This window comes from Bombus pyrosoma, linkage group LG13 (assembly GCF_014825855.1).
Source record: "Bombus pyrosoma isolate SC7728 linkage group LG13, ASM1482585v1, whole genome shotgun sequence".
Classification (NCBI taxonomy): Eukaryota; Metazoa; Arthropoda; class Insecta; order Hymenoptera; family Apidae; genus Bombus; species Bombus pyrosoma.
Window position 1 is genome coordinate 5,469,847 of NC_057782.1, and position 26,641 is coordinate 5,496,487.

Below are 26,641 nucleotides of genomic sequence, written 5' to 3' on the forward strand. Positions count from 1 at the left end.
ACCGATTCTACTCCGCCACGTCGCTACCTGGCTTTATGGCTTAAACAAAACTTTCCTATATTACAAGTCTGTGAAATATGAATACGCTGGCAAAAGGGAAATCTAGACGGGTGGCGGAAAAGGGTGAGTGGGCGTCGGAGGGTTACCGGACGGCCGTGAACAGGGGGTGTTAACGGGGGTGGATCCGGTCACTTGCCTGCCATTACGGGTCCCGCGCACTGCCGCTGGCAAACCCAATTTGTTATCGACTTATTGGCCAAATTACTTACTATTACCGCAGATTTATTTCGCATATTAGTCCACGGCTACGCCCACTCGTTACGTCTCCATTAATTACCGAACGTGAACGCGTCCTTACACCGCTTTAGGTGCGTCTACGCTGCTCTCCTTTCTTGAAACCTTCCATCATTCATTTAGGATCTAACGAATATTAAACTTCCATGATTTTCTTTGAACCATCCGGTTTTCTAGATTCAATTTATAATATTTAGTTATTGCTTCGTACGAGCTTGTATATTTATTTGAATCGTTTTTATTGGAAGAACGAGGGAAGTACATATTTCATATACAATACTGCAGAAGTTTGCCGCTACGAATATTAATCGACTATAAATTTGTAACATATTTGAAAAAATTAATCGATTTTCAACTTGTTTCCGTTTGTTTACTCGTATTATTGGAGAATAATGCTGTTTTTTTTTGTTACAGTTGCATTTTTAATTCCTAGAATCGGTACCTCTCTCGATAACAGACACATAGTGGACTTGAATCGTTTGTTTATTAAAAAAAAAATATTGTAATCATTAATTTTTGATAGTCAAAGCGCAGCACCGTTGTATTTGAGATTAGTTTGTTCAAACATGTCGATATGAAAGGATTACGGTGTATATGGAGGGATTGTTTCCATAAAATAAAATATTTGTAGTCGATCGCGACGCGGTAGGATAAGGGAACCGATACACGTCGTTTTTATCGAGAGGGTTTGTTTTAAAGAAAGAGTGGGAGGGGTTCGGTCGTGCATTACACAGCTGGTGGAAACATCTTTTAGCCGGGATTATGATTCCCACAGTACGAAAGTGGCTGCGATGGAGTCGATGTAGCATCCTGGAAATTCCAGCGAGGCCGCGGCCTCTCTTTACACATACGAGCACTCTCACGGGCTGAACATACAATCAACACGCGAGTTTACCTTGAGTATTTTTCAAAGAACGATACCGCCGCGCGCTTCGAGTTCTTTCAATATCGACAAACTTCGAATAACTCGGAGGGGAAACCAGCGGTTATACGGTAAACAATACACACGACGACATTAACGGACCTTCAAACAAACATCCTGCTTTGCGTTCTTCTTGTTTGAGCTCTTTCGCCAGCAGACAAACCTTTTCGTCGAACCGTAGTGATCTTCACGTGCGCTGGCTTGCGATAGGAAAAATCGTAGGAAAAACATCGACCCGAGGGAGATTTTTATCTTTGATAATTCCGTTTAAATCGTGGAAAATAGATATGGGAGAAAATGGTTGAATATTACCGCGCATGGTAGTTGAAATACGAAAGATTCAATATAAGAAGAAACTTTGTCATAAGACATATTTTTACATTGAGATACTACATATCGTGTACTTATTTTTGTTAACATACTGGACGACTATAACATACTCTAATCATAATTTTATTCGCGTATTAAAGAATTCTTTAAAGAACTTCAAATCTGCCACTGAGTAACCTTAGTCTACCGTATCAAAAAATTACTAGGATCGTCTTATATGATACAATAGAAGTAATATTATTAGTAATATTGTACAGGTTGTAATCTGTGCAAGTTTATCCAATATTGATAAATGTCCCTACATAACAGTAACATGTTTGGGAATAAAATAAAAGAACTGGCACCAACTATAAGTTATTTGATCATCTTCTTTGAGAAAGAATTATGAAATCACGAAGAAGATGTCTACATCGTGTAATTTGTCAATTTACTTAATAAATTATTATGTAAAGGGGAAATATAAATAGGAGAGCGAGATAGACTCTGATGCAGTGTCCCATTACTTATATAATTGCAGGTTTAAAAGGCAGACCGTAGAATTAATAAAGTATTGATCACCTGATGGGTTAGGAAAACAGTGGGTTAGGAAGCGTAGATTATGAAAGAAAGTTACTTTGTAGAATTTCTCAGCCACGCGGTGAGGAGGTTGACGAAGGATAGTGGCAACTCGGCCAAAGGACACAGCCAGGCGGAGTGAAAAGACGATAAAATGCGCCACGTGTTACCGGGCACTTGATATTCATGCACGTTCGTCCGTAGCACGTCGAACCTCAACTAACGGGTACCCGGCAATCTAATAAAGATAAAAAATAACGTCGACTCCTACTCTCTTGGACGATTCTCGCGACCCTTACCGGGCCGCGCGAGTTATATTGAAAAATATATATCTCCCCTATGCTGACCCATCCGTAGCCTGCATATAAACTATCCCCTTACGGAATCTGCGAGCAAGCGTCTACGAGGTATTAGAACGCTCGAAATGGTCGCGCCACTCTGTCACGGTCATTCCGTAGATCGTAGACTTTCCCTAACAGTTCGACATTTTCACTTTGGACATTTGCCTTCTTGAATTCACAGCGCTGTTGTTATTGATATGTGATTTAGAAGGTAATCGGATATCAAAATATTAAAAAATTAGAACGAGTAGAATAGTAGGTAGGAGTTGCGCGAATAGAAGTTGAAATTTGGCAAAATATTTCCAAGTTGGAGATTCGCAAAAGTGTAGGCAGTTCTCGTGCGAATCATTATATGAAAATATTAAAGTATTAAACGAAGAGAAATTTTATGAACTGGAAGAAAATCAAAGAAATGAACAATGTTCTAAAGCTTGTGCAAAATATCGTGTATTTTTGGTCCGAAATATAACGTGACAGGGCACGATAGTAATAGGAAAAAATATTGGAAGTTTCATGTATATGTTAAGCATGTTTATAGAAGAGCAAGCTTTGAAATCGATACTTCGCACTTCGAAATATTTCTTACTTTCGCATCCTCCTCAAAACACTCTCTGATTACAGCAAATTACCGTTAGCATCTTTACTATCAACATCAACCGTGCACTGTACCAATTTCTTAAATAACTCTTTGATATCTTTGCTATCTTCGAAGTCCTTAGCCTCCATTCTCGATCCAGAAATAATTTGTTGTACTTTGTAACATCTCTTAATAACACAGGCGATCAAAAATCGCAAGAAGAAGCGACTCGAACCGTAATGAAGTAGAAGATAGCAGGACACTGAGAAGAAGAGGAAAAAGAAGGAAGAAGCGACGGTCAGGACGAATGTTGACACATCTGTTCTCGACGGGCGGCGCTCTCCTTTCAACTTCATGGACCGCGTACGACTATTATTTATTTAATGCCTCTTATACCGCGTTACACAACTATTTACATAGAGTGGCTTGGTCTTGGAAGGATGGCAACGTCGTTGAACGAACGAGAAAGAAAGAAGGGGATGGCCATATGCGAGTCTTCAACGCCCACGTATCTCGAAGCTCGGCTCGGTTGTGCTTCGCGAGAGCACGCAGATCGACGCGACGGTGTACATAAGTGTGTACAAACGTGGAGAAACGCGGCCGATTTGTACAAACAATTCGACCCACATTGCCGAACTTGTACGCAACGCGGAATTTTCGCTCGATTCTCCGTATTAACAGTTTCTTGCTTGTTTGCTCGCTGCCCTCTTGCTCCTCCGTACCATTGTTCCCGATATCTATTTCGAATACGTACAGCTCTACCTGCCTCTTCGATATCACGTTGCTGCTCTCTTAGATCACGATTTACCAAGGTTTAATTTTATCTGACCAATTGGTGTGTAAGATATAAGTAAAGATTGGTATATTCATCCAATCTAAATATTTTTGTTAAATAGGGAAAGGTTCTTTTAAGAAATTCCTGGCATTAGGTTGCATAAATTATATTTCTTTAGTTAATGTAACATTTAACAAATTTAAAAAGTGTGGGTGAAAAGTGTTTAGAAGCAGTAGGAAGAAACATTATACTTTTAGGAAACAGAGTTGCATCTGGTATAACTACACTATGGACCTTTAAATATTTATACGACATTTGAAAGTGTAAAAAGATACTGAATCCATATAATATGATATTGAAGCATCCAAGATAGAGTTCATTGTATTTCATTTTGGTATTTATTAGTTAGAATCCCTATTTAGATTTTATAAGATTCTATAAATTTCTGTTTGATCTCTATTTCTTTAATTCCATTCATTAAAACGTTATATAAAATCCGTAGTCTAATTATAATGTATGGCACAAAATAATAGGTAACTGTCATCAATATTGGAAATAATTTCTAGCATAAAAGTTATTAATATCCATGTACTCAACCACCGATTTTACACTGCCTTTTTCGTGTCACCATATAAATTAATTATCAGTACCCTGTGGAAAGCCAGTGATTCAACGGAGACAGTCCTGTAAATTGAATTTTTCGTACAAAACAAAAGCGCTGTGAGAATGGATCTGCGCGAAGCGTCTCTAATCGCTTGGAAATATATACGTGGGATCTCGCGTTGTTTATTACTCGCCTTGGAATACTCGAAAATCGTATTCGGGGGAAGGAATCGGACGATTCGTTCGGGTTGGAAAAAGGGGTTGCTACAAGCGGAATAATGTTTATAACGCCCCGGTTCAGTGGAATTCGGAATTTGTTTCTTTATCGGCCATAATTTTCTGGAATCTACACACGAATAGGTCCCGCGCGTTGTACACGTAAGAACAAGGGGGTGAGCCGGTAGTTTCGGATACACAGGCCGTTGTATTGAAAAGCGAAGCGTTTCCCCCGATCGTATCGACAGTTCTCGGCGACTCTAAAATTTTATTTGGCCCTCTTTCGCGGGGAAAAATGCTTCTCGAGGTGCGAGCCTTCTCCTTGTAGAACGGGATAGTAACACCCCTTTCTTATAACTCGTAGACTGCCAGATTTTTACGTCGATAATATTAAATAAATATCTCGGGGAATCTCATTTTTGGAATATCAATGGTAAATCTTATTAACGGAGAAATAGAATATTGTAGTTTAAAAATTTCACAATGAAATATCATGGACGATGAAACAGGACAAATTTTGATTCTCGCTCTATCGACACAAAATGTTTCATGAAACATGGACACTTTGTTGACCGATGTTTGATATTAACAACGTGAAACGCGACCAAACACATGTCCCGGTCAGATAGAGGAAAAAAATTGAAGCTTTTTATTCTCCCGGGCGTAACGTTCGAGTGACTCTTATGAAACAAAGTTTAACCGTGTTTACAGGGTGCGGCAGGAAAGCTTTGAACGGCATAAAACGAAATAGCGCTCGAATATATCTAGCATTGTGCGCAGGGGTGTGTTCGTGATAATTTGTTCAGCTAGAGTACATACATAGCTCACGGTGCATGTTCTTTAATTGAGGTGTGTTTACACGCGACGGGGAATTTCACTGGACGACTGTGACTTATCGCGCTTGAACGAGCCTCGATAGGAATAAAAATTGAAACTAATCGATTCTATGATATTACTCGTGCGTCTGTTAGCTATTACATGGTACTGTAATGAAACAGGATTATTATAGTTTTATTGGAAACATTTGGGAAAGAATCTGGAAATGCGTATACAATTTACGACATATTTATCGTAAGGATACACTTCGCAGAGATAACCAAGGTATTTTAACAATCAACCATTCCTTACATCATGAAGTCAAAATATTTATTGGAACAATCATTAATACCAATTCCATGTTTCAGGCTACTATTCATATGTTCGTAATGAATAATCCGTGACTCTTGTACGCATTTTCAGTTGATTGGTCTCAAATTTTATCGATATAATCACGATAGTAGTATCTCATTACAGTTTCATATAACACGTATGACAAATTCATAAAAATTTTCTACGGTAATCGTTGAAATAATTTCATGAATCGCTGTATCCTTATATATTTAAGTCTTCCAAACTTCTCTCACCCCCGTTCCATGCAAATAAAAATTGAAACTAATCGATTTCCATATTTTGTCCTCTTCAATACTATGATGTTACTCGCGCGTCTCTTTATGTCACCAAAACCGCGTTTCAAATTCTTCCAAAGAATCTCAGCTTTCATATATCTCGCGTGCTCGCTCCTAAAGACTTCTCACACCCTCGCCAGAGTTCAAGAAGCCGCCTCTTTCCAAGTCAGAACCACGGCGTATAAACTTTTCATCGTGGGTGCCCGCGACGCTTGTAGCCCCCATAAAAAGCAGCAGCGCGAGCAATGAATGATAAGACGTTAAGACGCCCGGTCGCGGGGCCAGGTTCGATCTCTCGTTTGACTCCGCGACGATCCTTTTCGCGGTGGTTGGTTGCCGCGTGAAATAAGAGACATACACGCGGACGCATTATGTGAAAAATATGGTAATAATATTGCCGGGGCCAAGCAAAACAGGCGCCTTGCATATGAAATATGCGAGATCGCGCTTGCAACTCCGACCCCTGTTCAGCCACCCCCTTCTCGTAGTCGCCCGTTCCAACGTTGTTCCAAACGAGACACGGACCAACGACGACGATGGCAGCGGCACCTTTTCTCCCGGTTTTTCACCCTCGAGCCCTGCTATTCGCGTTTACTCCTTTTCTCTTTTTAAAGCACCTCATCCGGCGCGATCTTAGAGCGCACCCCGGATTCCGCTGGCTTCGCTCACGGAATACAAATGTGACTTTCGTGTACCGAGACGAGCAAGCCTTCCTCTCGCGACCACGCTTCCTCCTTTCTCGCGCAATTCCCGGCGAATTAGCGAGGAAAAACAGGGGAACCATCCCCTCTGCTGCTTCCTTTCTACTCGACTTCCCGGCTGAGACGTGATTTACTTAGAAACATCGTCGATGGAAATTCTTTCAACCTAAGGAATTCTTATTTCATTGGCTAGATGCTACGTGTCTTTGAGGTTAGGTGAGACGATGTAAAATTTGTTGGCCGTGTGAATTGTTTTCTAGAGATTCATTGGATTCATTGGTAATTTAATAATCGTGCGCGATCGTAAAGAAATTGGAGGAATAAATTAACCGCCAGAGGTGAGAGCATGCGGGTATCTTCGGAGGTCCGAACATTATCACCGGACTAGAGTTAAAACGATTACTGTGTTTAATATTCATTTCGTTCGCCGTCTTGAATATTAATGTCGATATTAAAAGAGAGGGAAGAAGAATCGGGCGTTAAGGCGCCGTAAGAGTACGAGAAGGGGTGACAGGATAAATGAATGTAAACTAGCGAAACCTCTACTCTGCTTGAAGAAATCGAGCTTGGTCTCTTTGTGGATGTACAACAGATCGTTTCTAGTCAGAAAATCACGCGGAATTCTTTTCGTTTCTGCAGAAATCTCTGCTTTAATCGGCGCGCTTTATTTTCGCGATAAATCAAGCTGGCCTGATCCATCAGTTCACGTCGTGAACTTTCATTAGTGAAACAAGCGACTACCCTTTCGTGGTGTTTAAAAGTCGCCTTATACTTTTCTCAATATTTCCCCGGTCGTCTTCCTAATTCCTGAGCTCCGAACAACCTGGCATTTTTCTCACCCCTTTCCGACCGTCCCCTATCCAGCGACGTACCCTCGCGTCCCGCCGCGTGAAAAATATCGGATAATTTTCCAAGTCGGAAAATCTGCTGTTGCCGGACTTAATTGTATCATCAGAGGAACTGCTCCGCTTCTGGGACTTGAGTAATAGCGTACAATTTTTAACCGCGATTTCATCCGATGCCTTAGCCTCCAGCTCGCTTTGGAGAGACTCTTAATTCTTGCCACGACAAATTTGGTATTCTATCGCGTTAAGAATTCCAAGAATAGCACAAATGACTATAGGATTCTCCGAGAAATGAATGGAAATCATTTTGCGAGGTATCAGAAGATGCAAAGTACGAATTTCGTGTAGGGAACTTCATGTTTCGTCGCGAAGAAGCTTTCAGAAAGACTCTTAATTTTCGTCACGGCAAATTTGATATTCTGTCGTGTAAAGAATTTCAAATAATTATGATACTTTCGTCAAATATCAAAAGATGTAAAGCACAAGTTCGAAGTAAGAGACTTCATGTTTCTATCTAAAGGAGACACCAGAAAGATTGTGAATTCTTGTCGCGACAAATTTGACAGATACTCTGTCACATCAAGAATCCACAAAATGATTGGACATACTTTTGTCAAATGTCAAGAGACAAAATATTTTAGACACGAAACTTAATGTCTAGACGTACAAATACAGGAACAAAGTTGAGTTGCTCGTTGGAAGAGGCGACGGGTGACAAGATTCGAAAAGAAACAAAATATTCCGAGGACGAGGGTGACGATCACCCTTGCGATATCTACTCGTGGAGCACCGGAAGTGAGCAGAGAAGCGTAGGAATGCGAAAGCGACGAGAGGCGGTGGAAAAAAAGCAGCGGGACAGACACGGCGACCGTATGGCACAAGCGGAGAACAGAGGTCCGACGTCGGCCTGACGGACTCTCTCCCGTTTGTGCAAACAAACCAAAATGGACTGCGAATAAATATGCGTCTACGAGCAAAAGCGAACGCCCGTATGCTTGGTCATGATCCGTCCATGTACGAAGAGGGACACCAAGAGGGTGAGAAGAGGGAGAGTCGCGCAACGCGAGGGGGGCGGAGTACGTCGGGGATTTAGGGACTTTAATGGAGCTCGTCTGGTCGCGACTAGCAGAAAAGGAATTCGCTACTTTCCATTATTCACCGCCTTTCTTTCTGTCTCTTCTCCGACTGGTTCTCCTTCCTCTCTCTTTTCCTCTCTCTTTCGAAACGGCAAACTCTGAACTCTGAATCGCTAAAAAAGCATCGATGGCTTCTAGATCGTGCCACGTATTGTTCGTGCGTTTCTATCTGTACAGTTTCCCGGTCCTTGCGGACCTAAACTTCTGATCGCTTAATCCGAATATTATCCAATTATCATTAATTTGTCGATTATTAATAAAAGAATAAGAGGTTTCTTATTTATGTACGTATGAAAGTATATTGTATGTAGGTTTACATATATGTATGTATGATAAGACGTCTAATTGGACGAAAAAGAATGATTATGGAATGTGTCAGTGATTTTTCTTTTGGTCAATCGTTCTCGTCCAAACAGAAGTATAGTCAATTAAAACGCAGATCAGTTACAACGAGACCGAATAATCAAAACTCTACCGTGTACTATGGTCTAGTATTTCTTGAAGTATATTTCAGTTTTATAAGATTTTCTTGTCGATGGTTTGCCGTTGCGATTAATACAATTGTGAGTATAAGAAGTTTTGAGATGTGGCGAGACTTGGAATTTCCACCCCCTGTTTTTCGCTGTCTGGCAAAGAAGCAACGAAATCCACGGTGCAGAACGTCGAGGAACGATGAAAGGTTCTTTTATAATTCAACCGGCCACTAATTGATACTGAATTATTAACCGGAACGAAAGTAAAACACGGTGCGCAGGTTATACGGCGATTGCCTAAGGATGCGCGTAGACACCAGTTTCCGGCACAAAGGGGCCTCGAACATTGTTCTAAGAAAACAACCGTCGTTTATCCAGACGTGTCTTCTGCTTGTATAAACCGTGTCGATATTAATTTCCCATCGTTCTCTCTTGGCACGATTCTTCTGAGACGTTTACGCTCTTCAACCCCCATCTAGGAACTAAGAGTTTACACACCAAGAAGAAGAAAGCTGCACGATGCGTCTGCTATTATATGAAAAAAAAATAAAAATAAAAATAGAAAAATAGAATCTTACGAGCTGCGTTTCCCACGATGGTAAAGTTCCATTTAAAGTCGAGATCCTTTGTCCTAAAAACAGCGGCCCTCGTAATTTTTTTCCTTCCCGCGTGAGACGCGCGAGATGATTAATAGCGGGAAGACGAAGAGAAGAAGCGAAAGGCACGAGGAAAGAATTGCACGATTACCCGAGTACAAACCTTGGCTGGGCCGCTGATGCAGTGGAGGAATGGAAAAGCTGACTAAGGCAAAACCGTTCTCCAAACCCCTCTAACACCCTGCGCGCCCTATCCACTCCTTTCTCCTGTAAAGTCTCAAGGGTGGAAAAGAGTAGGACGCACGGTTATCACCAAGTGGATGTAATTTTTCCGTTGTTTGATTTTCATTAACGACTGGTAGCCCACAGGCTTGCAACGGTGTGCTTGTGGCCTCCGACGATGGAAGAGAAGATGGGGTCAAGAAACAGGGAAATTATGGGCTACGCCAAACAGATACATCCTTTATTTCATTTTCTTCGACGGGCCAAGTCGGAAATTTCGCCCCCGAGAGAAAACCAGAGGGGGGATCAAGGGGCGGGAGTGGCTAATGGCGAAAGTTAGCATCGGACGGGGGAAGAAACAAAATATTTCGCGTTTTATCGCTGCTTGTCATCGAGGGGATGAAGGGTAGAGAGAATCTATCGGTAAACGAGGCCAGAGCAAGGATAATGGAATAAAGTTTGCGTCCATCGAGCATGAAATTGAGTAATCACGGAAAACATACTATTTCGTATTGTTATTCGATAAATCGTAACTATCGGATTTCGGGAGAATTTGGATTTTTATTTAACTTGCGCAAATATTTACACTATTGAATACAGATAAATACAATACGACTTTATTTATTTGAACTTCCTGAGAGACATACCAATTTACAGAAATATTCGAATATATTATATGCGTTATTATACGAAACGTCATAATCATAAAAGTATCTAAACAGTCTATTGTCATCGTATTAAGAAACTTCAATATTCGGTGGGACCATCTTTAACACCTGCTATATGTTTAAATTACATACGCTAATTTTCCATTAAACATATGTAGATTTAGAGTAAATGCCTTGTAACTTCTATATACATTTTTGGATTGGTTTCAAATTTTACTCATATAATCGTTGCAGCCTTCGTCTCAATCTAGTGTTAATGAAATTTCAAAATATTTTATATAACACACACAATACACGCATAAAGTATTTCTATGTTATCATCGAGTGTGTAAGTGTTCAAATACTTCCACGAGTAACATTTCGTTCGTTCGTATCAGAGAGTGAAGAAAGAAGGAAAAATTCTCGAAGGCTAACTGTGTACCGTGGAGAAACAACGGTGCACGTTCATCGGTGCACGCATAACGAAAATCGCTGAACCGGTGGATGTAAGCAAACCCGCAGAATGCCGAAATTACTCTCTTCGATGCACCCTCTGTCCCAGCTTCCTCTGTTATCCGTTCTCGTTCTCACCCTCCGCCGATCTCTCCCCAATTTTCCGACCCCCTTCGCCCCTTTCTCGTGCTCTTTCGCCACGCGCTCTCTGCCTCTGGACACCCCCGACCTTCTGTATCTCGCCTACCCAGCTGCGACACTCCCAACCTCTATGCGTTAATTCTTGTACATACAGACAGCGGATACCTACGGGAAAGGGTATACTTCTGGCAACGTTTACCTTGCATAATGCCGCCCCAATCTTTGTTTCCTTCTATCCGGTTCCGTTTTCCCGTGATCATTCTTTCGCTCGTAGGATTGTGGTTTCTACGTTGCTGACTTTATTTTCATTTATTTTTGTCGTTACGAGGATGCCTATAATTTACTGGAAGAATTTTTATCGTATTAGGTCGTTATATTTGAGAAGTTTAAAAATTTGAAGAGACGGTAGAACTAAATTTTGCTGTATCATCGATTTAAACGCATGAAACCCAGAATCGCTAATAATTTCTATCGATTATAATTATAATGAAGAATATCAAAGTAAAAGAAATTTGATATAAATCACGTATATTCAAAGTTTGAAATAACGAATAATTAATACGATGAATAATATAACGAATATTCGTGCGACTTTCATAGTATTCGATATTAATAAAATTTAAGATAATTCTATTAAAAAATTCGAAAATTGCTGCAGTTCTCCTCTGGAAAAGAACACTTCCAACCAAAACTAAAATTTACCAAAGAGAATATCTCAGTTCATGAACGAAAGGCGCACAATTGTGCGATAAAAAATTCACCGATAGTGTCGATCTCTTTATTAGATAGAGCAGTCGAATTGACACAAGGTAAAAGGGGATTGAAAGCGAGATCGAAAGCTGAGATCGTACGGACATCAGCGACGAGCGAATCCTACTAATTGATACCCGTGAAAGGCCGCCTCTGTACATTGTCAATTGACGATTGGAAAAAGACAAAGTCTAGGGGGTGAAAGGCAGTCGAGGTGGGGTGGTTGGTTGGGGCCAGCTGAAATGAACCTACGAAACGATAGAACGGGAATCGAAGCTAGGTAACAACACGGAACGAGAAGAGGAGGAACGACTACGACGACGGGAGCTGGAGTTTTTGAGAGGCTGACGAACCAATCACGGGACCATCTATAATGTACACAGGCCGTTAACGATGGAACCCAGAGACATTCCGTCCGCTTGGTTCTAGCCATTTTCCAAATATCCAGCTGGCTAGTGAGTCGTCCCAGGAAACCTACTACCCCTACCAGGCTTACTCACCCTTTTCTCTTTTCTATGGATCTCTTCCTAGTCGCTGGACCGGCCCGTCTATCCAACGCAGACGTTCCCAGAATCGTTAATTCCTCTCAATATTGCAGGATCCTTTTCGAACAAAGTCATTGGATCATTTAGATATCCTCGTTTCTATCGAGTAGCTACGACCCATCGGGTTTCTAGGAAATTTTCGTATTAATCGGTTAATCAATTTGTTGATCGATCGAGTTATTTTTCTAGTCCAAGTCGTTGAACTTCTTTAATCTTTGCTCGCGTTTCTTATTGATCTGAAAATCGTTATAGGCTAAGATAGGATTATTTGTGTCAAGCTAAGTAATTTGCTAAATTCGGTTTTTAAAGACAATTTTTAACCCATCTATATTAGTAGCGGAATAAATAGTAAAATTGCGAAATGTTTTATTAATTCTTACGTATATAGTGCCTCTTCACTGACTCAAATAACCGCACCATAGGTATATTCTAATCATTTTCTCGTTTTTGTTTCTTTTTTTTTTCTTCTTTTGTTGAACCTCAAATATACCATATTCTTTCATTATCGTATTAATGACCAATGGTGTCTCGTAATACACAATTTGACCAATTTGTGCAAAGTTCAAGATCGAGTTTTGAGATGTTGAAGCTCAGATGGCTCGAATGTCCTTACCTCTTACTATATGGCTAGGATTGGTTAGAATTTTCAGACGTGTCTGAACTTTGGAATAGCTAGAAGCGGCACAGAAATTAGTAACTTGGTATAGAATAAGGGTAGGGAAGTAATCGGCGATAGTGGAAGAAGAGGCAGACGTGTCTTTCGAAAGACTCGTCAGTGTCCAAAGAGACACGCATAGTTTCTCTAATTCTGAATTATTCGACGAATTCATAGGGACTGCGTGCCGCGACGAATGACGGAAAACGGGACCGGGAATAGGGACTTTTCGGAGTAATTTGTATTCCACATTTCACGTGGAACTGCACGAGGGGTGACGAGTGCTCCTTCTCCGTGTCGCGTCCTTCGTCTCTCTTACTTTCCTGCTCTCGTTCACCCTGTTCGGTGTGTTCACACTGCGGTCTGCTCTCACCCGGAGAGAGACTTACAGTCGCACGTATATAAACGGCGGCCAGGGAGTAACGTCTGATTATGCGAACGCATGGTTGGTCGTAACGCGATTTAATATTAAAATATTATGACAAACGTCAACAGGAGGCGGGTGTAAAGAGACGCGTCTCTGATTGGCCGTCGACGTGAATACGAAACGAGAGACGGGGACATCTCCGCGCAACCCTTGTTTTGTACCCCAGGCGCTGCTCCATTTTCGACGCTGTTCGGGCAAACGACTTTATGCGTTTCGATAAATTGCTCGAATTTTAATCGCCAGACTGCAGACGTTTATGCAAATTTATATTTTTTGAACACGATTAGAGCAATGGAAGCTCGAATGTTATAGTGATACTTTCATAATACTTTCCTTTGGATATATTGTATCTTTTTCCATGTTATATATATTACATAAACATCATTTACTTCTGGATTGGTTTCGCAAAGTCAAACGAAACTTATTCAGCGATTCATCGAAATTGTAATATCTTGGATCAAACGTGTCAAATTTTAACAAAGTTTTTGGATTTTCTGATCTTAGTAGTCAGAAGCTGGGATAGTAGCATGGTGAGGAATCGATGTTATAAAAAATGATTTATGTCTTAATTTTCCTATAAAAAGGCAAACATGGACGAAGGTCGTGTTTCTAATGAAAGTCTCACTTCTGTTATAATCGGAAATGAAATTTTGAACGTTGTTACATAAAAGTTCCTTTCGTTTCTCTCAGTTTTTCTGATAATTGCTCCAAGACATATGATACATATCATGTATTATTCTAATGAATTACTGAATAATTTTGGTTTTATTGGATGCGAAGGAGAAAAGAAAAAAAAAATACACGCGAGACAGGTAGATTTCCTTTTTCATCGGTTACAATTTAGGCGACCGATTAAAAACGTTGCGATATGAAGAAATTCCGGGTGCGTTCGGTATTACGATGTTAAAAATCAATCAAACAGCGAGTACGCTCTCGGTCCATGAACAGAGATCCGAGCGGGAATTTTAATCAATACATACATAATAGAACATTCTTGCTATGGCGTATCGCGGCTATGAAAATATCACGGTTAACAGATCCAAAAGGGATGTTCAATATAGAACGTGAGGGAAAGCTAGAAAGTAAATCCGATTCGGATTTGTGGAATAAACGGATCGACAGTGCAAATCGCCGAATTTTTTCCCCTGGACAACGCTCTTTCTTCTTTTTTTCCTCTCTCCTCGTTTTTTTATTTCTTTCCTGTAACAAGTGTTCCGATGACGTTCACGGCAACTCTCTGTGCGTGCAGTTTAATTGGCGCGTATAAAACGACGCTAAATAAACATTCCAGATACCGTGGCAACGTAACGAGTCGAACATTCACGATACCCTATCGATTTCCATCGAACTGAATTCAAATTGATCGAATTCCACTGTCCCAAACGCGAAACTATCCTTTCTCCTCAAACTTCTTCTCTTTTAGACTATGATTGCAGCGGGTGTGCTTCTTGATAAAATTTGCCTTCTCATAACGCCAGAACAATTAGTATATAGATTCGAAGATCCCATGATTACAATGTTCTGTCAAATTTGTCTGAACATTAATCAACTCGATAAATTAAAAAGCAGAAGATTAAGTGATTTTTTAAGACGCTATTTTTTTAATTTATCTTGGAATTTGGTATGAGTGTTGTCATCTTCTTTCAATCAACGAACTCATAGAAGCAAGTAATTTGTTTATCGAGAATTGAATATTAACCACGTACTCATGTAATGAAACTAAGGAACGAATATTCTTGTGAGTATATTCATTTCCATCTTCAAATGTTTCGTCCAGGCCTCCATTGTAACCACAAGTTACATCTTAGCTACATCTTTTTCCAGATACTTTATTTCCCAGTTCCTTCAAACACGCATCTGCCGTAACCATAGCCTCAGACATATCAATTGGCGAGGAAATTATCTTTCGATTTCGAGTACAAATCTCCGAATGGTACTCTCCTCGCGACACTCTCGTCTCGATTCAAATAAACAAGCAATCGCCGCAACCTCGAATGTTACTTCTCGCCATCGAAACGAAGCTCGCGTCAGGCTGTCGTATATTTCATGAAATGTTGGCTGACTCACGACGAGTGCCATGGGAGCGGCACTGTGCGCAGCCACGGATAGTTTCGACGCTTTTCAAAGACAGATGAAGCGGAAGACGAAGCGAGAGGATCGAAGAGATTTCAACCAAAGGGGGGAAATCGAAAGTATAAAGACGGAAACCGAGGTCTCCGGAGAACTCATATACACAGGCTAGGCGGGGGCGTACAGTAGTTTGGTGCGGTTCTCTCGGGGCGTAGGGAGAGGTCAGGGGAGCTGGAATAAATCCAAACAGTAAACAGAGAGAAAAAAAGAGCAAGAAATATATATCTATATATACGAATATATATATATATATATATATATATATAAGGATCGCGGGGGTGGGTGGTTGGTGAAAATCCTAATATATAAAAGATATGAAGGTCTGGTGACGACGACGAGACGGCCATGTAGCAGTGGAGCAGCGTCGGGACTGAAGTCGAAGGAGCCTTCGGGATTCAAATAAGTGGCGTTACGGTGGCCAGGGAGGGAAGGAAAGGGGTCGAAGGAATCTGAACAGCCAACAACAAGCGCGGCTCCCCGACCTTTATTTAACCTTTTCTTAAAAGAGTCTTAGGAGTCCCTCTTATCTGTAGTCGATGGCCCTTCAAAGTCGGCTCTTATACTTTCATTCTTTCTGTACCCTTATATTTTTTTCCTTTGGCCCCGTTCGTGTACACACGTCGAGCTTGCTCGTCGTTACCCCTCTACACCCCACTCCGCACCCCCTTGGACCCCATTTTTTTCGTGGGCTGAACCCACCCTCTACTTCGTTTCGCCTGCGATTTTTCCACCCCTTTCACCCTACGGTGACACGGCGACGTTGGACGTTCAAGATTCTTCGTTTCTTCGTTGAAACAGAAGCAATCGAAGCGAGACAGAGCGAAGAGAGATGAATAAGAGAAGGAGAAACGAGCTCGGTATTAATTAGCGAATTAAAGGATCGCGATCTAGGCGGGACGGTGCGTCTCTGGCTAAAGTGGATTAAAACCTCCTGCCGATCGTTGCTTTTCATTAATTTCGTTGAGTAAACGGTCCTGTCGCTCATGCTTCTCGTCTCTCGAATCATTTTTTATTGTTTTTTCCAAGGCGACTGAGCCGACTCCTCGGGGACCTCGTTTCGAAAAATTCTTTTCCCGTGGAATTTCGTCTCCGTCGAACGGAGAAACGTCGTGCGTAAATCGACGAACCGCACGGGAACACAGGACGAGCTTTCCTGAGGAGAATCAGCGTGGATTTTCCAACGGCGACTCCTCCTCTGTTTTTCCACGACGCGTTTTTTCCTTTCGCGTCGGTCCGCTTCGAACTTCGGAGACGAAACGCCACCACTCCTGACTAAACACTGATAACGCCCTGCGCCTCCACGTCGGGACTTTCTTTGCATGTTATAAACATACGTAATCGTACACAAATAAGATTAGCATAGGACTCGCGGATCAACCAAGAGACACACTCGCCTTTCACGCTCGAAGAAACAATCGCGAGGCTGACTTTCCATACTGGGAACGAGAAAAACGGCAGAGCAGAGCAGAAAGGAATCCGTTTTAAATTTATCTCTGACGGAACTCTGTCTCTCTGTTTCTTTCTCTCTGACTTTCTCGCTCGCATTTGCCATTCAACGAAAAGTGCGCGCGCGCGCGCCTGTGGTCCACCAAAAAACGACCTTCGATCGCGACGCAAGTTTTCAGGATTCACTATGCGTTCTCAGTTGTTCTGCTCGGCAGGAATCTTCTCCAGGCCACGCGGAAATGCGGTTTCGAAACAGGCATTCTAAGCAGCCTCTGCACGACAGAGGCGTGTTTGCTTGTTTCGAGGAATCGAAAACAAGTTCCGATGCAACTTACAAACAAGTCGAGAACACTTCTACAAACACGATTAAGCAGGGAAGGAAAAAGGAGCCGAACCATTGTTGGCTGGTATTCATCCAAATGATTGATCCTAATCGAACGATAAATTCAATGTGGCGCGGTTACATTTACACGCCAGATCATTTTGTAGACTTTTTTAAATAAGTATATTGCAAAGGTTTATCGACGTAGAGTTTCTGTTACATTACGATACGTTTGTTTTACATTTCCGTAAATGTGACAACATTTTTTTCCTTTCGCCTCGGTCCGCTTAAAGGAGGAATGGAAGAGCAAGGAGGGAAATTGGGAAAGGGAATGTAAAGTTGAAAGGCAAAAAAGGGACGCAAAAAAAAGTGGGGGATAAGAAATAAAGGAAGGAAAAGATAAGAAGGTGAAGAAAAGGCGGAAAGAAATAGAAGAGAATTAAAAGGTAGGGAAGAAAGTAGAAAAAGAAGGGTAATAAATAAAAAGAGGAGATAGGGGAGGAAGGGAAGAAAGTGACAGGAAGGAAGGAACACTACGTGGCAACGTATGATAAAATTTTTGGATCGTATGATAAACTTACGTATGATAAATTTTTCAAGAATTTCTGTCGTTGAATTAACTGGTTCCTTCGACGACGTTTCGAAGAGAAACTAACAGAGAGCGGAAGACAAAACCAGTAGCACAATGTTCCGCCTTTACACTCTGCAATCTACTTGATGATAGAACTTAATAAAACAAATCTCGCTGCGTAAACAACAAAGTAAGAAGATTGGAGTCGACGCGATTCAGACAACACCGAGTTTCCATCTCGGTGTTCTCGAAGCCAACCAATCATGACGAAGGATACCAAGACGTCTCGAATACCATTAGATAAGATCAATATTGCTCAAAACACGGTGGAAGTTTAACGCGCGCACATTACACGGCATTTATATCATGAATATTCCGCCCCGGGGCTTCTTCTTCCCTCTTTTCGTTCTCGCCCGGTTTCTTCGTCCCTTGCAACAACCATCTCTAGCAACCCTTTCTTGTTATCTCGCGTTTGACTTCGTACAACTACCGGTGTCGCCAAAACAGAAACTCCTTTATCTCTTATTAAACGAACACCGAATTTAAATTAATCCAAAAACTTATCGTTTGTATCGTTGTTGTATCACAAAGTAACTTTAATGTAATTTCCATATTGCAAAAATCCCCTTGAAAATTCGATAAAAAGAATTAACTTTTATGAAACAATCAATCTTTTCATTGAAAAAAGAAAGTAAAAAAAGAAAAGAAAACAAAATCAGAGACAGCTCGCAACCGACTTTGATCGAGCTCTCGATCTCCATTTTCGTATTGCAGGCTACTTCGCTGTTTGCAGCCCTGAAGCAGCAGCAACAGCAACCACGCGACAGTATTCCCTCGTCGAGGGAACGCGAGAACCGAGAACGAGATCGGCTGCCGGTACGTAGCCGCGAGAACAACCGGAATGAGATAGGTGGCGGCGTGACCGAACAATCGCAGCAACCACAGCAACAGCAGCAGCAACAGGAACTCACGATCGAGTATCAGAGCAATGGAAAGCTCAGTCCCGCTGGACACACAGTGACAGCAGCACCCATGACCCAGCAAAAGCAACCTATCATTACGCAGCAATCGCAACAGCCGAGTTCGGGGGCGCCTGGTCCCCAACCGAGTCCTCATCAAAGTCCACAGGCCCCTCAGAGGGGTTCGCCGCCGAATCCTTCGCAAGGTCCTCCACCAGGAGGGCCGCCAGGGGCACCACCCTCGCAAAACCCCCCGCAAATGATGCTCAGCCCGGCTAGCGGCATCCATCAGATGCAACAGCTGCTCCAACAACACATACTCAGCCCTACTCAACTGCAATCATTCATGCAGCAACACTCACTCTATTTGCAGCAACAACAACAGCAACATCATCAGGTAATCAGATTTTAGAATATTTTTGTCTGCCATGATAGCGGAACCTTTTTAAGTTATTGGAAAATGTGAAGTTTCTAGAATTAGGTTCCTGTAATTTGGATTCACGTTGTTATGGCTAGACTGCGAATGTTTATGCAGATTTCAAATCTTATGGACACACCTAAAAAAATGAAAGTTAAATAGAGATTTGTTTGACTGGCTAAATATTGTGGTTTTCTTTAGATATTTTTAAGAATACCCCGCACGTGCTTTCGTTATTACTCACTTTTACTTAATTTTTGCTTGTTACGTAAAAGTTTTTATATTTAGAAAATTAAATTTCTCGTTTAATCAATTATTGGAAGATCAGAAAGATTAAGTACAGCAAGACATTACATGAATCGCGTAGACCAAGGATATCGAATATTTAATGATACTTATATTTAATTCCGCATTTAAGCTTCTATAAGGATGTGTTGTTAAATCTTATTAGAAGTAATATATTTTATGGGTTACGTCAATCAACTATCGACTGACATCAGATTGATTCTATTCTTCTAGGACTCTTCGTCGGAGCATGCGTCCAATCAGGAACGATTCGGCTACTTTTCGTCTCTAAAGGACGTAAGTATTCCATTCTTCGGACCTCCATTGTTGCAGCGAAGGAATCTCAAGTTTCATAGGTCGATCCTTCCAAGTTTATTGTGTCGCTTCTTCAAAGTACATTAGCGAAGTTTGTCCTTTTTACCGAGCAAGCATTGCATCTTGGCATAGTTAAACATCTTCCAGATACTCCGCCGGGTAAACAGACCGCCTTTTATCACCCTCCAACGGCCATTGATAATTTTAATTATAAAAAGCGTCCGTTTGATGGACCACGTTCTTCTTTCTCGTCCTTTACCGCACTTATACAAACATTCGGACAACCTTTCACAGGATAACAGCCTCCGAAAGAATGTCTCGAGCTATTCATACCGACATTTTCAAATAAACGTGTCTCTTCAAACTATTCCAAACTTCCAAACATTTTATAATTTTCATCGCGTTCCTGAATTATCAATATTTTTTTGCTCTCGAACTTTCCCATCGAGGAATTTTATCGTAATGTTAATTATAAAGGTATTTGGAAATTTGTGCGTTCGCGTCCAGCGAACCTGGGAATTTCGATGCTCAGCAAACAGTGTCTCTATCTTCCAATCAACGTTTGCGTGGGGAAAAAATTTCCACGTAATTATGCTTTTGGTACAGTGACTACAAAAATTATTTGCACCTTCATCGTCTTTATCATAGCACTTCCTTACAGCTGCTTAATTAGATTTAAATGTATCAATTTTCGTATCATTTAATAGTTCCATACGACTGCAAAAACGTAATAAAATGAAATGTAGAATGAACGAAAGGACCTTCTACTAGAAAATAAGGACAGAAACACTTTCTATAACCAGTGTATACTCCTTGAATTTTTTTTAATATCGATAATTTTCGAACATCTACGTGGAACCGTTCTTGCACGTTACCCATAAACAGCACAAAGAACGTTTTAACGCAAATACATATCGTCATACGAGGTTCGCACACAGGCTCGATAGCTTCGATAGAGGCATCAAATATTTATTTAGCGGCCTGGCCTGACCGGTATGCTTTACTCTACAAATTTAGACAGTCCACTCGAACAGATTATTGCGAGAGCTCGCGCGAAAGACGATCTCAATTACCGAGAATTTAGCGCTCTTTGATCATTGTCATCATGAGGTGACATCTACTATTTCTATATATAGAGAGAAAAAATAAAACTCCTTTAATAAAACCTTGTCGTGTCTCGTTAATGGCGCAGTTTTCGTTTGTATTATGATACTATAAGGCGTGCCTACTTCGGTGAGTTTGTTTTAAAATATCCTCCAGGCTTAGAAAAGACGGAGAATGAACGCAGAGGGGACGAGGTAAGCAATTAAGCATCGCCATCAGACGTTGTGTCTCGTTGTTTGTCTTCTGGCTACCCATCAACTGCCCCCTGTCTTTCTCTTGCCTCCCCCTGCGAATTATCCGCGTCTGAGATTTATTCAGCAGCGTCAAGATGCAACTTTTCCACCCTTCAATTTTTTTTCTTTTTCCTCCAACGTGAAATTTTTTTCTCCGACAAGTTCCTCGTTTTCCAGTGTTGTTATAAGGTGTGTAAATCGCGGAGAATTTTAACGAGCAAATTTACGGCTGTTTGTCGAAATGCTTACAGCATCAACACCAGTTTGCGGAGCTAGGCAGGAAGAAGTTGGAGCAGGCGATACAGCAACTGCAGGAACAATTGCAGCTTAATGTCATTCAACAGACGCATTTGCTACAAACGGCTGACAAAAAGAAGGCGTCTGCGCCGCTTCAACAATTGGCGCTTCAACAGCAACGCCTCATACAGCAGCTACAAATTACGCAGAGCCAATACCTTCTTCAACAGGGTCTGGGTCTTCAGGGTCACAATCCTTCTTCAGGTAGCAATATTATTATTAATTATGGTAGAAATTTTAGAGAGTTACAATATCAAAAAGAAAAGGAGAGTAGGAAAACGAAAGAAAAGTGTTTCCACAGTCTGTCAGTGAACTCATCGATAAACTTAGAATTGATAGAACAGAATTTCTTAATGCTGTTGCGTGTTTCCAATCATTTTCGATACAATGACACAGTTTTATTATTGTATTTAAAAAATTCTCCGAATATGCGAAAAATATGAAAGGATCGTTCTTCATTCAAAATTTTATATTAGAGATTTGCTTAAAATATTAGAAATCTTCTTCTTTGTTGAAACGAGAATGCAACTCGAAAACTAAAGCGAGTTTAGAAACTTCTGTGTTATTCTTCCTAAAAGCAATTTATACTTTGAACATTTAGAGACTATCATTAAGAGTAAGCAGAGCTACAGTAAATTTTATTAGGTACATACGTAGAACGCGTAATTTCCGAAGTAAGCTAATGTCGAAGCTTCGTTTAAACAACAATCCATCGGGCCGACCCCAAGACCATCCCGTCAGGTAATCTCCCACCCTCTGCACTTTCTCATTTTCTACTTCACCCTGGGCAAAACTTTCCGCGCAGAAGTGTTTCGGTTGCGTCGGATCTCGTTCCGACCATGTTTTTCTTTCTGACGCGCGTACAGGAACCAAGGAGGAAGGGTGGAATAATAGGGCCAGGAAAGCGACAGAACCTCGTTCACGTATGCTCTTCGTGCTTTCGATTTGAAAATTCACGCTTTGAAATAAACTTGTAGTATTTGACGAAGAATTGCAAACGAAAGATGGGAAGTGATGTTCTTTCCACGTTGTACGTGTTATTTATGTCATTTCCTTAATTCTTTATTTTTCTGTACTATTTTGTACTTTCTTTAGCAAGACTAGAAATGGCTCTTTCCGTTTCCAAGGCTGGAGCTCGTGGATCAGCGTGAGCTAATTGCACTTAATCGATCTATTTCGATCTTTTTGACATTTATATGTTATTCGATTTTCAATCTTTGTTTCCTTTGTCGAAATGCTTTTGTTCGCGTAGAATGATCACGCGTTTTACCTACACGTACAAGCGTGCTCCTATAATCTCGTCGTTAAATAAACGATTAAATAAATAAATAAACACTTTATTAGAAGTCCAGACAGAATAACACATTACAATATATGGGGTAAATATATTAAAACACCTTAATTTTTTCTATATTCCTCGCTCAGTATTAGATTGTTAGAATTTTTGTAATTTTAAATATTCAAAGGATTATTAATAAAATATGTGCGAAATTTTTGACAGGTCTTCAACCTGGCGAAGGTCTACCAATGTGGAAATCGGACACATCGGATGGTCCGGAATCCCACCAGAACTCGAACGTTCCAAAATCCGTGGCTGGACTCAATGGTAAACAGAAATTCTCCACGATCCATCAACGATCGAGAGTCGAATTTCCCTTCGTATTCTCGATATCGTTCCCTTTCGTCACCTTCCTCTTACCACCTTTCCACATACTTTTTGTTCTTTCTTTTGCTTGTACTTGGAAAATGCGACGTTCGTTTCCGGACTATCGCAGGACTTCTCAATTCGACAGTGTCGAGTCGGCGGTCGGAGATGAACGGAACCACTCCTCTGGACGAGAAACCGCTGGATGTTTCCTCCAACGACAAGGTTCATCCCCTGTACGGCCATGGGGTCTGCAAGTGGCCAGGCTGTGAAGTTATTTGTGAAGACTATCAAGCATTCCTTAAGTGAGTCCTTAAATTTCTCAAATTTCCACCGTTTTATCGCTATCACATAGTAATCAGAGATTTGAAGTCGATCGCTCTTGTCAATCCTCTGACCGATTATCTAATCGATAATTAGAAAATAACTTCTGGAAAGACATGAAAACGTATCGCGGCGAGAAATAAAATTATTTAGTAATGAAATCTCATTAATTATGACACTAAATGGGAGATCCTTTTAAACATTGAAACATTTAAAATCTTAACTTACGATACTATAATTTTTAATCGGTCGTTTAAGATGGAATTTATTAATACTATATTTGTATTATCACATTGACAAAGGGTTAATTCTATTTCTTCGAAACGGGGAAGGATATTGACAACATAAGCTTCGAGCGTTTTTAATCCACCGACGTTAACAACCGATTTGGCTATTTGAGACCCGCGATGTATAACCGGAAAGTAGGTAAATCCCAGCGCAGTAGGGATAGACAGTGATTCTTGGGCTGGCAGAGAAAGAGGAGAACCGGCGAAGAATAAAGTCGGCAATTTCGCCCAGTGGAATGAGTTAAGAGAAGGCGCTACTCGCGAGGGGTTGGCTCGAGGAAGTGTAGAAAAATCGCTCGAGTCAGCGTATCTCATTGACATCCGGCACCTTCTTCATCGGTCTCAAAGCAGAGGCAGCATTTGCCTCCCTCGGTCGACGGGAATCCCTTAGTAATCACGAGGCTCGTCGCCGCAAACTCCCTCAAACAAGCCGTTACTTAAAAAAGGACGAGAAAAAAAGGAAAACGCTAATTACCTTTGTCTCATTAATATTCACGACATTCGACCGCATCGTTATGCCTCTCGGTCTAATCCCCTTCCTCTTGTCCCCTGCGCCTCTTCCCGTTGGACCTTCCCGTATTCTTGGTCTTAACCAATCTCTCTCCCTCTTTTTCCTTTCTTCACCCTCTTTTACCCTTCGCGATACACCGGCCGGCGACGAAGAAGGATTACGGAAATTCTTAAATACGGAATCTCGTTGCCAGCCTTCAGACCATCGTGGAACTCGATTCTTTCGGTGTCCCGTGGGATAAGATTCACCACGGCCAGAGACAAACGTTTCTTTGTAACGCGGCGAAGCTTTGATTTCCCCGTAAACGACCCGACATTGTTCGCGACATAATTTCATTAGTCTTCGCTGGAGGATTCGCGATGAAGGGAGGGGTTCTCGAATAATTCTTCGGTGTAAGTAGTAATTCTTCAGAATTGATACGGAAATTTACCATTTAGTACAAATCCTTAAAAAGAAAAATTCACGTTTGACTGGAAATTTCACATCTTAAAGTCGAATTATATGGAATTACGTAATGAAGAAAGTAAACGAAATGTATCGAGATTAAATTCTTCACCATTTACATATCAATGATGATTGTGCTAATTAAAAGAGAATGAACTGAAAGTAACTTTTTGAACGATACTGCAGGCACTTGAACACGGAGCACACGCTGGACGACAGATCGACGGCGCAGGCCAGGGTTCAGATGCAAGTTGTCTCGCAGCTAGAAATTCAGTTGCAGAAGGAACGGGACCGGCTAACTGCCATGATGCATCATCTGCACGTGGCGAAACAAATGGCTTCGCCCGAACCACCAAAGTCCTCCGAGTCATCGGTGAGTCTTCGCATTACCAAACATGATCGTTATAGAATACATTAAATAATAAAATTCCAAATTTTGCATATTGAAGCAGTTTCTGTATAGCGCTGTCCAAGCTGTGCTCGACGCAATAAGGACTCTCGTAAAGTAGCCATTAGAAACTGTTCGATCGAAAGTTACCAGGAGAAAAACAATATGTCAGCGTAAATTATAGGGATGGTACAAGTCATATACGAGCGATATGGATAGCAATAATCGTAAGGTGGTAGGTTATGCGGTTCGGTACGTGGAACGAACGCTGTATGGGGCCAGAATCCGGAAAAACGTTTCCTAACGATCGTGTCGGGATGGTAAACTCTTCTGGCAGCACCGTTCGGTAGTCGTAAAGCCAGATTTTCACGGAGCTCGGAGAATTTTACGAGCTCTCGCCGCGGCTAACAACAACGCCAGTTTCAGTTTTAACGCGCCGCCGAGTAGACTCGCTAATTTATACATAAAGTTTGCATTAATAATTCATCGGGTCCTCGTTGATTTTATATCGCCTTAATTAAAACCTCTAACAAGTCCGACAGTCGGAGAATACCAATATCGCATTAGCCCTCTCTCCGTGCGGCTGCGTGGCTCGTCCTCTCTGGTCGACTTAATTATTTTAACGCGAAAGGGAGGAGCCGCCCCCTTCCCCCGCGCTCTGCTCGGATCATCTCTGATATCGAGACCGTACTGCTGGAATATATTTCGTATCAACATATTCGAATGTGACTTGTTCATTAATAAAAAAGAAACTTCCAACCTTATTATAACTTTTTATAAATCGGCATAAAACAATGGATATGCTGTAACGAATTATATTACCGGGGATAGCTCTACACGTTCTTCTTTTTCCTCTTTTACATTAAGCAGATACCTTTAATTGTATAAAAAAGCGTATTTTAACTTTTTTAATAGGATTTACCAAGGCTACAGAAAAAGATAACGTTATTTTATTCTCTCTTTTTTTCTCATAATTCCTAAAAAGTCAAATTAATCAGCAGTGTATGTGTACAGTAATTTTTCAGCTTTATTATCTGATTTCAAATTCAAGGCTGATTTGAAAGCCTAATGCATTATTGTAGTATTGTGTAAAATATAATACATTTTCAGTTTATGGCTTCCGAGTTTATGGATTACTCGTCAAAGGATTTCATACACTCGGAAATATTTATTTATTACGATATTCACTGCATTTCATGATATCAGATGTTTGAGAGAAATTCAAAGAAAAATTGAGCGTAAACTTATGTATCAATAACCTGTAAAAAAAAACTAAACCTATAGATTTGTGACAAAATACACATGAGTGCAAG

At 41.0% G+C, this 26,641-nt stretch overlaps 1 protein-coding gene across 30 annotated transcripts in view; it reads left to right on the forward strand.

The window, feature by feature from the left end:
• The window catches only part of LOC122574326 (forkhead box protein P1-like), a 247,811-nt gene that overhangs the window by 204,300 nt on the left and 16,870 nt on the right, over nt 1-26,641 (forward strand). For 24 of the 30 annotated variants that reach the window (XR_006319002.1, XM_043741795.1, XM_043741801.1 and 21 more), the window contains 6 exons: nt 18,893-19,474; nt 20,015-20,077; nt 21,684-21,933; nt 23,231-23,335; nt 23,505-23,679; nt 25,127-25,313. Coding sequence is in view for 29 of the 30 variants with exons in the window: in XM_043741795.1 (XP_043597730.1) it covers nt 18,893-19,474; nt 20,015-20,077; nt 21,684-21,933; nt 23,231-23,335; nt 23,505-23,679; nt 25,127-25,313 (1,362 nt within the window). In the remaining variant the exon portion in view is untranslated. Of the gene's footprint in view, nt 1-3,278; nt 3,383-18,892; nt 19,475-20,014; nt 20,078-21,683; nt 21,934-23,230; nt 23,336-23,504; nt 23,680-25,126; nt 25,314-26,641 lie in introns of those variants that run through there. The other 6 variants (XM_043741782.1, XM_043741779.1, XM_043741785.1 and 3 more) reach the window with 3 other exon arrangements.